We start from the raw sequence: 16,516 nt of genomic DNA on the forward strand, positions 1-16,516 counted from the left end.
GGAAATGTAATTCCTGATATCAAGAACTGAATTTTTGATATCAAGAAGTCATATCCTGAGAATTAATAAAAGTCAAAATGGCTTGCCATATAGGTCTCATGTCCAGATATCGGATATGTATCTGATTTAAAACCACATTTGGAAGTGGCTCAGATCAATGTGAAAAAATCAGATCTCGTGCATTTTTTTGTGTTTACACATGTGCAACAAATTCAGATCTGTGTCAGATGTGAGCAAAAAATCTGTTTTTTTGTGTCAGTGTAAACGCAGCCCTTGTGAATGATTGTATAATTTTGTATAATAACCTCACCGTCATGATTATTTATGGACTTGCAGTGTAGTGTCATAGCCATATAAAGAGCATCTTCTGTCTTTATGTCAAGATAACAGCTGCTGTGGTGCTGCTGGTGAAGAGTGAAGACTCAGGATTTACAGGAATAGTAAGTATATACTTTTAAGCTTAAGGTAAATAATGTTGCTTTAACAATAGCAAGGCAGTTAAAAGGTTTAATGGCATTATAAATTGCATTTGACAATCATATTATGAACAAATCCAGCATTTTTCTGTAATTAACTTTTAAACCAATTTAACTTGGTCAACAGCAGAGACCTGCACACTTTCAAAAGTGTATAAATAAACAATCATTTCAGTGATAGTTTTCAATTTTCTATACATCAAAATCTGTGTAATGTTCTTATATATATATATATATATATATATATATATATATATATATATATATATATATATAAAATCTCAAATAACAGAAACTGACTTGCATGTGGACTCTATTGTTTTATAGATGAGTGCATCCAAACCCCAGGAAAGGTGTGTAATCTGCTCAGATTCATGGAAGCATTAAAATAAGTTTTGTACTCTTACTTACACAATTAAAGTCTACAACAAACAGGAAAACTAAAAGAATAACTGTTCAAAATAAACAGCAGACTTAATTGCATTGAAACCTTGAAACCTACAATATTCAATATCTAAATATCGAATAAATTAAATTCAGGACTGTTCTGTCTGTCGCTGCAGCAGTGAGGTGCGAATCGAACCCTCTCTGAATAAGAATGAATCAGAGTTTATAGACGGAAGGAGAAAATCTGTTCTACAAAGCCTGAAGAAGCTTCAGATAGAGTGCAGTCAGGTAAAGCTTCTTATTTCATATACATATATATATATATATATATATTTGAGATGACCTGTGAATGGTGCTGTGGCCGATGAACATCATATGTTACATTCATTTCACTCTCTTAACCCTCTGGTCCTCTTCGTTTAACGGTCACACTTAACTTTTTCACGGTCAAAAATGACCTAAGCCTTAAAATGTAAATGTTTTCCCCCCCAGGAAAACAAATTAAATATATTTGTTCAATAGAATTTTTTGATTATTATACAAATTTTTGAGGGAATTTTATGATACTATATGCAATATTTATACAATTTTCCCCACTGAGAAAATAATACACGATTTTGTTCTTATTTTTCTATTAAAGCAGTATTCCAGTAGCAGTAGTTTAGTGCCATCTGGTGGGAGTAAAAAAAGAAAAACTTTTGTAACGCCATGCTGTAACCATTAGATTCCTGTATAGTTCTATATTAAGTGGCTTATAAATTATCTAGTGTTTTTAGACATAAATACTTTTTTTATTGAGATTTGTATTTATACTTAGACTCTCTCAATGACTACTTTTTGTCAAGTTTAGGTTTGTTTGTTTGTTTTAATGTTAATTTGAAGTGTCAGTTTTTGCATTAATTTTATACAGTCAAACCTGAACACAGAGGTCTGAACAAAAATAAACAGGTATGTTTTATCGCAGCTTAATAAATCTGGGTCTGATTTCAACCTCTTATTTGAGTGTTTTGGCTCAATTTTACCATTTTGTTACAGTGTGAAAAACCTTCCTGGTTTTTCTGTTTTTTTTATTTTTTTTACTGCTTCATGGCTGAATTATTGTTTTTATTTCACACATTTGCAAAAACTTGTTCTGTGTTAGTCGTAGTTCATATATATGTGTGTGTGTGGGAGGGTGTTGGAGGGTTGGATATGTCTATTTTGCACTCTCAACATTTTAGAGCGTCCCCCTTCATTGCTGTGTGATGCTTTGAGTGGTGTGTGTTTCAGGATGAGGTGCCAAACATTGCCTTACTGGGTTCTGGAGGAGGAGAAAGAGCCATGGTGGGATTGCTGGGATCCCTGGTTCAGCTCCAGAAAACAGGTCTTCTGGACTCCATCCTTTATCTGAGCGGAGTCTCTGGATCCACCTGGTATGAACACTGAGACACACTCTCTCACACACACACACACAGAGATTGAATGCCAAAATTCTCATATTCTTCCTCTGAAGGTGTATGGCCTCCGTATATCAGGAACCAGACTGGTCCACCAAACTAGAGACTGTGAAAGACAAGATCGTCAAGAGACTCAGCGGTCCTAAAGTCAGCTGGAAAGAAGCATTCAGCAAACTGAAGAAATATTACTATGAGAAAGACCACTTCAGTCTGACTGATATCTGGGCAGTGATGGTCATAACGTCATTTGTGAAAGAGGTCTGTAAATAGCCTATTCATGGGTGGCACAAAGACTATGAGGAGTGACACCAAAGCAAGCAATAATTCATATTTCTTGTGGATTTATGGCCAGACATAGACATTTGAGTCCATTAATATGCGAAACAGTTGGATTTCCTTACAGGGACCACAAAGCAATTATCATACTTAAAATAAATAAATTAATTAATTAAAAAAAAAAAAAAAAACTTCTATTAAGCACATCAAAATATCTATTTCTAAAATGTCTAATTCTAAAATATTATTACTACACAGAGAAGTCGAGTTGTTGCCTATGTTGATATATAGTAAAACACAAAATGAATACACAGATATGTGAAAATATTAACGTGATATTATGAATAATTAATCCATTGAAGTAAGACTTAGCCTATGTGATGAACTAACAATTTGTATAGTTCATCTGCAAAAAATGAATTTCTCAACTTAAGTAAATAGCATTTTTACCAAGAACAAGTTATTGATATCTTGCAGTTTACTCAGTGATTCAAAAGTGGTCGACTGAATGAAACTCACACTTAATGTGATATAAAGTCACAATTCTGAGATATAAACTCACACTTGCGTGATATAAGGTCAGAATTGCAAGGAATATTTGGACTTGCGTGATATAAAGCCAGAATTGCGAGATGTAAACTCGGACTTGCGTGATATAAAGGCAGAATTGTTAGATATAAACCCAGAATTGTGAGATATAAACTCGGACTTGCGTGATATAAAGTCAGAATTGCAAGACATAAAGTCAGAATTGCGAGATATAAACTCGGAGTTGCGTGATATAAAGTCAGAATTGAGAGATATAAAGTCAGAATTGCGAGATATAAACTCGGAATTGCGTGATATAAACTCAGACTTACGTGATATAAAGTCAGAATTGCGAGATATAAAGTCAGAATTGCGTGATATAAACTCAAACTTATGTGATATAAAGTCAGAATTGCGAGATATAAAGGCAGAATTGCGAGATAGAAACTCAGACTTGCGTTATATAAAGGCAGAATTGTGAGATATAAACTCGGAGTTGCGTGATATAAACTCAGACTTACGTGATATAAAGTCAGAATTGCGAGATATAAACTCAGACTTGCGTGATATAAAGTCAGAATTGCGAGATATAAAGTCAGAATTGCGAGATATAAACTCGGAATTGCGTGATATAAACTCAGACTTACGTGATATAAACTCAGACTTACATGATATAAAGTCAGAATTGCGAGATATAAAGTCAGAATTGCGTGATATAAACTCAAACTTATGTGATATAAAGCCAGAATTGCGAGATGTAAAGCCAGAATTGTGAGATATAAACTCAGACTTGCGTTATATAAAGGCAGAATTGTGAGATATAAACTTGGAGTTGCGTGATATAAACTCAGACTTACGTGATATAAAGTCAGAATTGCGAGATATAAACTCAGACTTGCGTGATATAAAGTCAGAATTGCGAGATATAAAGGCAGAATTGCATGATATAAACTCAGACTTATGTGATATAAAGTCAGAATTGCGAGATATAAAGGCAGAATTGCGAGATATAAAGCCAGAATTGTGAGATATAAACTCTGAGTTGCGTGATATAAACTCAGACTTACGTGATATAAAGTCAGAATTGCGAGATATAAACTCAGACTTGCGTGATATAAAGTCAGAATTGCGAGATATAAAGGCAGAATTGCGAGATATAAACTCAGACTTGCATGATATAAAGCCAGACTTGCATGATATAAAGCCAGAATTGCGAGATATAAAGCCAGAATTGTGAGATATAAACTCTGAGTTGCATGATATAAACTCAGACTTACGTGATATAAAGTCAGAATTGCGAGATATAAACTCCGACTTGCGTGATTTAAAGTCAGAATTGCGAGATATAAAGTCAGAATTGTGTGATATAAACTCATACTTTTGTGATATAAAGTCAGAATTGCAAGATATAAAGGCAGAATTGCGAGATATAAAGGCAGAATTGCGAGATATAAACTCAGACTTGTGAGATATAAACTCAGACTTGCATGATATAAAGCCAGAATTGCGAGATATAAAGCCAGAATTGTGAGATATAAACTCGGACTTGCGTGATATAAAGCCAGAATCGCGAGATATAAAGCCAGAATTGTGAGATATAAACTCGGACTTGCGTAATATAAAGGCAGAATTGCGAGATATAAACTCAGACTTGCATGATATAAAGCCGGAATTGCGAGATATAAAGCCAGAATTGTGAGATATAGACTCGGACTTGCGTGATATAAAGGCAGAATTGCGAGATATAAACTCGGAGTTGCGTGATATAAACTCAGACTTACATGATATAAAGTCAGAATTACGAGATATAAACTCATACTTTTGTGATATAAAGTCAGAATTGCGAGATATAAAGGCAGAATTGCGAGAGATAAAGCCAGAATTGCGAGATATAAACTCGGACTTGCAGATATAAAGTCAGAATTTCGAGATATAAACTCGGACTTGCGTGATATAAAGTCAGAATTGCGGAATATAAACTTGCACTTGCATGATATAAAGTCAGAATTGCGGAATATAAACTTGCACTTGCATGATATAAAGTCAGAATTGCAAGTTATAAAGTCAGAATTGCAAGATATAAACTCGGAGTTGCATGATATAAAGCCAGAATTGCGAGATATAAAGTCAGAATTGCGAGATATAAACTGGGACTTGCTTGATATAAAGGCAGAATTGCGAGATATAACTCAGACTCGCATAATATAAAGTCAGAATTGTAAGATATAAAGTCAGAATTGCGAGATATAAACTCAGACTTGCGTGATATAAAGCCAGAATTGCAAGATATAAACTTGGAATTGCATGATATTAAGGCAGAATTGCGAGATATTAACGCTGAGTTGCGTGATATGACCTTGGACTTGCGTGATATAAAGTCAGAATTGCAAGATATAAAGTCAGAATTGCGAGATATAAACTCGGATTTGCGTGATATAAAGTCAGAATTGCGAGATTTAATAATAATAATAATAATAATCCTTACATTTATATAGCGCTTTTCTGGGCACTCAAAGCGCTTTACATATTTGGAGGGGGAAATCTACCACCAATGTGCAGCATCCACCTGGATGATGCGACGGCAGCCATATTGCGCCAGAACGCCCACCACACACCAGCTTATTGGTAGAGAGGAGACAGAGTGATGAAGCCAATCAGTGTATAGGGATGATTAGGAGGCCATGATGGACAGAGGCCAATGGGCAAGTTTGGCCAGGATGTCGGGGTTACACCCCTACTCTTTTCGAAGGACATCCTGGGATTTTTAATGACCACAGAGAGTCAGGACCTCGGTTTAACGTCTCATCCGAAGGACGGTGCTTTTTGTCAGTATAGTGTCCCCATCACTATACTGGGGTGTTAGGACCCACACAGACCACAGGGTGAGCACCCCCTGCTGGCCTCTCTAACACCTCTTAAAGTCAGACTTGCGTGATATAAACTCAGACTTACGTGATATAAAGTCAGAATTGCGAGATATAAACTCGGAATTGCGTGATATAAACTCAGACTTACATGATATAAACTCAGACTTACGTGATATAAAGTCAGAATTGCGAGATATAAAGTCAGAATTGCGTGATATAAACTCAGACTTATGTGATATAAAGTCAGAATTGCGAGATATAAAGGCAGAATTGTGCGATATAAACTCAGACTTGCATGATATAAAGCCAGAATTGTGAGATATAAACTCAGACTTGCGTGATATAAAGGCAGAATTGCGAGATATAAACTCAGACTTACGTGATATAAAGTCAGAATTGTGAGATATAAACTCAGACTTGCGTGATTTAAAGTCAGAATTGCAAGATATAAAGTCAGAATTGCGTGATATAATGTCAGAATTGCGAAATATAAAGTCAGAATTGCGTGATATAAACTCATACTTTTGTGACATAAAGTCAGAATTGCGAGATATAAAGGCAGAATTGCGAGATATAAACTCAGACTTGCGAGATATAAACTCAGACTTGCGTGATATAAAGCCAGAATTGCGAGATATAAAGCCAAAATTGCGAGATATAAACACGGACTTGCAGATATAAAGTCAGAATTTCGAGATATAAACTCGGACTTGCGTGATATAAAGTCAGAATTGCGAGATATAAACTTGCACTTGCATGATATAAAGTCAGAATTGCAAGTTATAAAGTCAGAATTGCAAGATATAAACTCGGAGTTGCATGATATAAAGCCAGAATTGCGAGATATAAAGTCAGAATTGCGAGATATAAACTGGGACTTGCTTGATATAAAGGCAGAATTGCGAGATATAAACCCAGAATTGTGAGATATAAACTCGGACTTGCGTGATATAAAGTCAGAATTGCGAGATATAAACCCAAAATTGTGAGATATAAACTCGGACTTGCGTGATATAAAGTCAGAATTGCTAGATATAAACTCAGAATTGTGAGATATAAACTCGGACTTGCGTGATATAAAGTCAGAATTGCAAGATATAAACCCAGAATTGTGAGATATAAACTCGGACTTGCGTGATATAAAGTCAGAATTGCAAGATATAAAGTCAGAATTGTGAGATATAAACCCAGAATTGTGATATATAAACTCGGACTTGCATGATATAAAGTCAGAATTGCAAGATATAAACCCAGATTTGTGAGATATAAACTCGGACTTGCGTGATATAAAGTCAGAATTGCAAGATATAAACCCAGAATTGTGAGATATAAACTCGGACTTGCGTCATATAAAGTCAGAATTGCAAGATATAAAGTCAGAATTGCGAGATATAAACCCAGAATTGTGAGATATAAACTCGGACTTGCATGATATAAAGTCAGAATTGCAAGATATAAACCCAGATTTGTGAGATATAAACTCGGACTTGCGTGATATAAAGTCAGAATTGCAAGATATAAACCCAGATTTGTGAGATATAAACTCGGACTTGCGTCATATAAAGTCAGAATTGCAAGATATAAAGTCAGAATTGCGAGATATAAACCCAGAATTGTGAGATATAAACTCGGACTTGCAGAATGCGAGATATAAAGGCAGAAAGTCAGAATTGCAAGATATAAACGAGATATAAAGCCAGATTTGTGAGATATAAACTCGGACTTGCGTGATATAAAGTCAGAATTGCAAGATATAAACCCAGAATTGTGAGATATAAACTTGGACTTACGTGATATAAACTCAGACTTACGTGATATAAAGTCAGAATTGGGAGATATAAACTGGGACTTGCGTGATATAAAGGCAGAATTGCGAGATATAAAGTGGGACTTGCTTGATATAAAGGCAGAATTGCGAGATATAAGTTGGACTCGCATAATATAAAGTCAGAATTGTAAGATATAAAGTCAGAATTGCAAGTTATAAAGTCAGAATTGCAAGATATAAACTCGGAGTTGCATGATATAAAGCCAGAATTGCGAGATATAAAGTCAGAATTGCGAGATATAAACTGGGACTTGCTTGATATAAAGATATAAAGCAGAATTGCAGAATTGTGAGATATAACTCAGACAGAATTCGCATAATATAAAGTCCGAATTGCAAGATATAAAGTCAGAATTGCGAGATATAAACCGTGATATAAAGGCAGAATTGTGAGATATAAACTCGGACTTGCGTGATATAAAGTGATATAAAGTCGAATTGCAAGATATAAAGTCAGAATTGCAAGATATAAACCCAGAATTGTGAGATATAAACTCGGACTTGCGTGATATAAAGTCAGAATTGCAAGATATAAACCCAGAATTGTGAGATATAAACTCGGACTTGCGTGATATAAAGTCAGAATTGCAAGATATGAAGTCAGAATTGCGAGATATAAACCCAGAATTGTGAGATATAAACTCGGACTTGCATGATATAAAGTCAGAATTGCAAGATATAAACCCAGAATTGTGAGATATAAACTCGGACTTGCGTGATATAAAGTCAGAATTAAAGCAGAATTGCGAGATATAAAGTCAGAATTGTGAGATATAAACTCGGACTTGCGTCATATAAAGTCAGAATTGCAAAATATAAAGTCAGAAGTGTAAGATATAAAGTCAGAATTGCGAGATATAAAGTCAGAATTGCAAGATATAAACTCGGACTTGCATGATATAAAGTCAGAATTGCGAGATATAAAGTCTGACTTGCATGATATATATTCAGAATTGCATGATATAAAGTCAGAATTGCGATATATAAAGTCAGAATTGCGAGATATAAAGTCAGAATTGCAAGATATAAACTCGGACTTGCGTGATATAAAGTCAAAATTGAGAGATAGAAAGTCAGAATTGGAGATATAAACTTGCACTTGTGTGATATAAAGTCAAAATTGAGAGATAGAAAGTCAGAATTGGAGATATAAACTTGCACTTGTGTGATATAAAGTCAGAATTGAGATATATAAACTCGGACTTGCGTGATATAAAGTCAGAATTGTGAGATATAAACTTGGACTTACATGATATAAAATCAGAATTTCAAGATATAAATTCGGAGTTAAGTGATAAAGCTAAAATATTAAACATTTTATCCACATGCACGTTATTCAGACTTACATTATCCAGATGCTTCTCTATGGAAGGCCAAAAGGTTCAAAAACACGTGAAATTTAACACACTCCAAAATACGCTCATTTCACACGTGAGATACGTGTTGTTTGCACGTATTTCACATGTTGTTGATGTGTTAAATTTCACATGTTTTTGAACCTTTTGGCCTTCCATATTGGTCAAGGCTTCTGCACGGCAAGGTACGCGAGAGTTAACACGACTGATTGCTTAGTTAGCAAAGTAAATGCTTAAAACACACCCTATACCCGTTTCCTCACGTGTAGCTCTCTTATCCTCTCACGAAGGTGATTTACTGAGTGCGCAAGCATCAGTTGTGTGCTCGGTTATTAAAGGATTAGTCCACTTTTAAATAAACTTTTCCTGATTATTTACTCAAACCCATGTCATCCAAGATGTGCATGTCTTTCTTTCGTCAGTCGAAAAGAAATGAAGGTTTTTGATGAAAACATTCCAGGATTTTTCTCAATATAGTGGACTTCAATGGCCTCCAGACGGTTATAAGGTCAAAATTACAGCTTCAGTGCAGCTTCAGTGACCTATTCTACTTACGGAACGAACGCCTCGCCAGTTTTGTTTTTTTCCATAAGTAGAATAAGAAAGGCGTAGGACATACAGCGTAAGCGTTTTGAAGGCGACATTTTGTGTTTATAAAGCATATACTGTTGTATTCCTCGTCTGGTATCGTTTAAAGCCCTTTGAAGCTGCACTGAAACTGTAATTTTGACCTTTGACCGTTTGGAGCCCATTGAAGTCCACTATATGGAGAAAAATCCTGGAATGTTTTCATCAAAAATCTTAATTTCTTTTCAGCTGACGAAAGAAAGACATGAACATCTTGGATGACATGGGGGTGAGTAAATTATCAGGAAAAATTTATTTAAAAGTGAACTAATCCTTTAATGGCAATAAAATGCCGCCATACTTTTGACTTTTGTACGTCAAAGTCAGTTTTATTCTGAACATTTCTCACTAAGTCAGGGAGTTATATTTCCTGTGAAAATGTTGCACAAGTTTTAAGTTGAACTTGTTGGTGATTGAAGAAATTGAATGTGTTTGTCCCCGGTCTCTACAATAACATGAAGCTGTGAATACTGTGTTCGCTATAGATCGACGAACACACACTCACAGAGCAGTGGAGCCAGCACAGTAAAGACGGTAAAGTCCCGTTTCCCATCTACACCGTGATCGACAAGAAGTGCAAACACCACAATATCGGAGGTCTGTGTTTGTCTGAAAGAGAGAGAGATAATGTGTTTGTTTCAGTTGTTATATAGACGTGTTTCTGTCTGCAGACCCCTGGTTCGAGATCACTCCTCATGAAGCAGGTTATTCTCTCACTGGAGCGTTTGTGGACGCCTCCAACTTTGGCAGCAAGTTTCACAAAGGATCCAAGAAATATCAGCAGGGTGAATTTGACATGCTGTACCTGCAAGGTAACAAACTCTGTTAAAGGGGAGTTTAATATTTGTAATATCAGTTTATATTCTACATTACACACTGCACATCATTTACCTAAAATTCGAGTCTATATTATTAGCTTATTGCATAAAACAAAAATTGTGTTATTTACATTGTGTTATTTTGTACCTGTGTCCAGTGTTTTACTGTCTGTTTTTCTGCAGCTCTATGCGGAAGCGCTTTAGCTGATGAAGTGGAGATTAAGAAACTCCTCTGGCAAAATATAAAAGGTTCCGAGAACTGAATTTGGCTTAAATTTATTTAACAGTTATTTCATTACCATCCATTTGATTTGATTTATTTATTTATTTATTTTTCAGATTTATTTCAACAAAAGGAAACAGTACTTGAGGAAATGGGGAAGGGTAAAGCATTTCTCAGGCTTCATTTATAAGTTGTATTTATGTATTTAGTTTATGTTTTTGAAAGAAGTCTCTTTTGCTCACCCAGGCTATTTGATCAAAAATATAACAAAAACAGTAATGTTGTGAAATATTATTACAATTTAAAGTAGCTGTTTTATATGTGAATATATAGTAAATTACTCCAGTCTTCAGTGACATTTCTGATTATTATCAATATATATATATATATATATATATATATAGAACAGAATGGGATGAGACTGCAAGCATTGGCAGGAGGCTTTGGACCAGGGTCAGGAGAAGACTTTCCGGGGTTACTTGGGGCACCAGAAGAACAAGATCCAAACTCTCCAGCTACAGAAGAGTGTTACCAGGTGCTTATGCAACTCATGGACATGAATCTTTCTACTTTGACTGGGGAAGATACTTCTGCTCTTGATGAATCCATCAGGACATCACTGAACGGTAACAAGCCACTGATTGGTCTGTATGTCCATCACAGCCTTGTGTTCACGTCTTAATTACAGTTTTAAAGCCCATTCACACCGAGGATGATAACGGTAAAGATATTGTTCTAAAATCACTATAAAAGAATAGCAGAGTCCACACCACAACTGTAACGGCGCAAAGAAACAATGTCATTGGAATCACTTTCAGAACGATTTCTTCCAGCTGATGAACGATAAAAACATTGACAGCCAATCAGAATCCATCCTGCTTAAAGAGCTCGAGCATTTAAAGCGACAGATGATAAAACTGCAGCTTGTGCTTAAAGGGTTAGTTCACCTAAAATATAAATATTAATATAAGGATTAATATTTTGTAAATAAAGTGCTACATTTTGTTTTTTGCACAAACAAAGCACTCACGTCACTTCATAAAATTGAGGTTGGAGTCACGGCATTGTTCACCCAGAAATGACAAATCTGTCCTAATTTACTCACCCTCAATTAGTTTCTTTCATTTGTAGATATTTTAAAGATTGTGTGTAACTAAACAGTTGATGGACATTGACTTTCATAGTAGAAAAAAAAGTCAGTGGGGCCCATCAACTGTTTGGTTACAGACATTCTTCAAAATATCTTCTTTTGTGTTCAGAATAATGAAATTCATATAGGTTTAGAACAAGAATTTTCATTTTTCGGTGAACTAGCCCTTTAATAAACAGAATGATATTGTGCATTGGTCTGAATGATGTGTGAACACTAAAATGGTTATCATCCTTGGTGTGAACAGGCCTTTATTGACAGATTTGAGAAGTAAACTATGTTAAATATGAAATACTGTAAAAAAATACAAAAGGCCATATTTCATATCGGTTATTAAATGTGTAATTCCTAAGTCACTTTGGATAAAAGCATCTGTTTAATGATTAAATGTAATTTAAAAAATATATTACAGTCTATTTTTGACAACACTAGAATAAGAAGAACTCACTAATGTACACGTCACGTCTTTTTACAGACCTCTCTAAAGGCCAAAATCCGCCAATGTTGCTAATGGGACCAGGGTGCGCTGCTGATGAAGAAGCAGATAAAACGAATATGAAGGGTTACAGCTTGAATGTATGCAACAAATTGAGTGGTTGGATCCAATTATGGCCATTTGGTACGTTGAACAGTTTCTGATATCCATGCATCCATATTCTACACACCACTTTTCTATATCATGGGGATGCTGATATAAACACCTTAAGATTTATGTATTCAAAATTGCCCATCCATTGCTTTAATACAAACTAATAAACTTAATGTGATGCATATTTGTCAGTCAACTATTTGATTATCATAATATAAACCATATTTTCAAAAAGCCTTCAGCATAAATCTGTTAATTGTAGAAGAAATATGAAAAATAATAAAATATGGCTAGCTGTGGAACAAGCAACATTCAATTAGTTCAAATGAATGAGATTTATCAATACATATATACCTGGTTATTGTGAATAAAAAAAAAACTTAATAGAAATCTGAACTGATTAATTTATGTATGACTGACAAATATGCATCACATTAAGTTTGTGTTAAAACTGTGTTATTCAAATGGGTGGAAATATTATATGCAATTCAAATACATTTAGGCCTAATTTGCTTTTTGAGTGGTCAGTCCATCAGTGTGTCTAATATGAAATTGTAATTCACTTTTGATTTTATAGCCAGATACATAAGCCACTGTACATTTAAAATCTTAATACCCTCAACTGAGATGTGCTTTAAGATTGAAATAACTTTTTATTCTCTACTTCTTTTGAAAACCAGTTTAATTACATTACAAAAATACTCGTCTGATCCTGCAATGAAACATGTAGCCAAGAATAAGTCTACACAGCCAACATTGTATTTTAAAGGTACTCAAAACTGCACTATGTCAAAATGAACAAAATGTAAATAACGAGCGAGTGTATTACAAATCCAACTGTCAAACCGTGGTTTTGCCTTACCCCAAATCACCACTGTAAACCTATAATAATCAGTCTATTTATATTTGACAGCTGTCGGGATGGATTTTGTGTGAAACTGCATACTTCAGTGTTTAGGTCTATCTGTCCAATAACTTAAAACACATTCAGGCTACTATATGCAGTGGAAGGTGTTGTAATAGCTTGAATCCACAACAAATGAACATTGAAACTAAACGAGTTTACAAGCAAAACATGAAAGTGACAGGACTCATAATAAAACATGAATCAACATAGCTAGCATAGCTATGGAAGCTTGTTTCTGCCATAAAAAAAGGTATTTGCAACTTTTTTGTGAGTTTCCGACTTTTTTTTCTCGCAATTGTGTTATCACAGAATATCGACTTTATATCTCACAATTCTGACATTATATCTCACAATTCAGACATCATAACTCACAATTTTGACTTTTTTCTCGCAATTCTGACTTTTTTCTCGCAATTCTGACTTTTTTCTCGCAATTCTGACTTTATAACTCACAATTCTGACTTTGTATCTCACAATTCTGACTTTATATCTCACAGTTCTGACTTTATATGATGCAATTCTGACTTTGTTTCATGCAGTTCTCTTTTTCTCGCAATTCTTACTTTATATGATGCAATTCTGACTTTATAACCCACAATTCTGACTTTATAACTCGTAATTCTGACTTTTTTCTCGCAATTCTGACTTTTATCTCACAATTTTGACTTTTTTCTTGCAGTTCTGACATTATAACTCACAATTCTGACTTTTTTTCCTCACAATTTTGACTTTATATCTCACAATTCTTTATATGATGCAATTCTGACTTTTTTTCTTGCAAATCTGGCATTATAACTCACAACTCTGACCATATAACTTGCAATTCTGACATTATAACTTGCAATTCTGACTTTTTTCTCACAATTCTGACTTTATATCTCGCAATTCTGACTTTATAACTTGCAATTATGACTTTATATCTTGCAATTCTGAGAAAACGTCAGAATTGTGAGAAAGAACTGCAAAGCAACTGCAAGAAAGAAGTCAGAATTAATAATAATAATAAAAATAATAAAAAGTCGCAATTATCTTTTTATTTTTCATTTATATTTGTACGCCTTAAGTTGTCTCAGTGTGTTCGGCATATTGGCTCCCTACAAGCTACTTACCTGCTCATAAGTCATATTTTTCAGATACCCGTCTTTCTTTCTTTATTTTTTGGGGGGAGTTTTGATGTCGTTAGTGACATTCGCACTGATCAGATTCATCCGCACAGGAGCCGAACCACAACACACATCACTTAATGATCAAAACAATATTCCTCCGCAAGTAACTTGTAGTTTTTGCTTCAACCACTAGAGAGCCAAAAGTCACATCTATAGTGTAGCTTTAAGAACTATTTACTGAGCCTAAGAACTGAAGAACTTTATTAATAAGAGTGTATTTGTTTTACAGATGCTTGGACGAGCATTATTAAATGCATGAATCAGTGGACCTGGGGCAGGAATCATAACTTCCTCCACAACGTGACAGGTAAGAACAGACCTGCTAACTGGAAATTCTGTGTGAATAATATAATAATGCTGTGATCCCTCAGGTGAAGCAGTTCCCTCCATTCTTCAGGAAACTGAGACGAGAGACTATGAAGATGCCGGACTGTTGCTGAACTCACCCTACTTCTCAGTGCTGAGAAAAGAGAGACACATCGACCTCATCATTTCACTGGATTTCAGTGAGGGTGATCCTTTCTTGGTATTATACACATTTTTATTTCTTTACAGTTTCACTCATAAGAAAATGTTAGTGATTTAAAAAAATGAGAGCAATTGTGATGCTTTTTCACCACAGACAGTGAAGGAAGCTGCCAAGACGTGCAAGGAACTAAACATCCCTTTCCCTGAGGTCAACATTCCCAGTGGACACTCAGAGGTACCGATGGACTTCTATGTGTTCACAGGCCAAAACACTCCAACCGTGATCCACATCCCTCTCTTTAATATGGTCAACTGTGGAGGCAAGTTAAAATCTTACAATGTCCTGAATGAAACTGAAATATCAACTGTGTTCTGATTTAAGTGTTAATGTTTTTTCAGACAAAATTGAGGCCTGGAGGAAAAAATATACGACTTTTCAAGGTCCTTACAACGCTGAGATGATCACTGATCTTGTGGAGGTCGCTGGAAAAAACATCATAAACAACAAAGACAGTCTGCTGGAGGAGATCCGAGCGGCCGTTGGGCAAAAAGGATCCAGACGTTAATGTTTAAAATCTGAATATAGACTAAACTGATTTGCATATCAGCAGTGTTGGGGGTAACGCATTATAAGTAACTTGAGTTACGTAATCAGATTACTTTTTTCAAGTAATGCATTACTTTTAAATGTGCAATGTTACTTTTTCAAATAAGTCACTTTGTTTTCACATTTATTGACTGATGCCTCTCCTGTCACCAAGTTGAGAGGAATCGTAAGTTTGTGTAACGTAACATTACTTTCCTTAAAAAGTAACTAAGTAACGCAATAGTTACTTTTAATGGGGGTATTGCAATACTGTAATGCATTACTTTCAGGTCATCTTCAATTATATAACGCTTTTCACAATACATATTGTTTTAAAGCAGCTTCATAGTGATAATAGGAAAATTAATGGACAGAGATTGTTTTGGCTTTACATTAGTTCTAGGAAAAATTTATTTTTCTGTCAGCATTATGTTTTTTTTTTCTGCAAAATGACATTAGTTTCCATTTTAATTCTGTTTAAAATGTTTCTGCATGTTTTAATGTTTCATCATGCATGCTGATTATAATAAAATAGAGTTATGGTCCTGAATGCTGTCTGGTCAATTCAGAGTTTCATCATTTTTCCCCCCTAGTATTTTGGACATACAGTATTTAAAATGGGTTTTTATTAATTCCACAAGAGTTAGGATTTGGTTTCCTTATAAGCAGTGTAATAATTTAATTACCCAGAAATTTCTTCTATGCTCTTAACAGAGTTAAATACACTTAAAAAAAATGAATGAATGAATGAATGAATGGTATGGTTTATTAACTAGATGCATCTATTTGATTTTAGTTTAGAAATCATATTTTCAAAGACCCATCTATT

General features: G+C 34.7%; 1 protein-coding gene across 3 annotated transcripts; it reads left to right on the forward strand.

Annotated features, from left to right (window-relative positions):
• The first annotated feature begins 318 nt into the window (after window positions 1-318).
• On the forward strand, window positions 319-16,217 carry LOC125266279 (cytosolic phospholipase A2 gamma-like). Of its 3 annotated transcripts, none has more exons than XM_048186796.1 (15): window positions 319-440; window positions 804-829; window positions 1,040-1,151; window positions 2,133-2,275; window positions 2,356-2,557; window positions 10,266-10,377; window positions 10,452-10,592; window positions 10,782-10,847; window positions 10,938-10,976; window positions 11,226-11,447; window positions 12,447-12,590; window positions 14,863-14,940; window positions 15,005-15,159; window positions 15,256-15,421; window positions 15,501-16,217. In XM_048186796.1, exons 2-15 carry the CDS (start codon window positions 804-806, stop codon window positions 15,665-15,667), a joined length of 1,773 nt encoding a protein of 590 aa, XP_048042753.1. In that variant the 5' UTR covers window positions 319-440; the 3' UTR covers window positions 15,668-16,217. The 3 variants fall into 3 exon arrangements, with proteins under 3 accessions (XP_048042753.1, XP_048042751.1, XP_048042752.1); XM_048186794.1 differs by having other exon boundaries at window positions 10,938-10,982; window positions 15,501-16,216; XM_048186795.1 differs by having other exon boundaries at window positions 371-440; window positions 1,043-1,151; window positions 10,938-10,982.
• Window positions 16,218-16,516: the final 299 nt, after the last annotated feature.

The sequence above is a fragment of the Megalobrama amblycephala genome, linkage group LG4, assembly GCF_018812025.1.
Source record: "Megalobrama amblycephala isolate DHTTF-2021 linkage group LG4, ASM1881202v1, whole genome shotgun sequence".
In the NCBI taxonomy this organism is placed as follows: domain Eukaryota; kingdom Metazoa; phylum Chordata; class Actinopteri; order Cypriniformes; family Xenocyprididae; genus Megalobrama; species Megalobrama amblycephala.

Coding starts and splice junctions, on each gene's coding strand:
- LOC125266279 (XM_048186794.1), top strand. CDS start 804: ATGAGTGCATCCAAACCCCAGGAAAG. Junction 11,448..12,446: donor CATCAGGACATCACTGAACG/GTAACAAGCCAC, acceptor GTCTTTTTACAG/ACCTCTCTAAAGGCCAAAAT. Junction 14,941..15,004: donor CTTCCTCCACAACGTGACAG/GTAAGAACAGAC, acceptor GTGATCCCTCAG/GTGAAGCAGTTCCCTCCATT.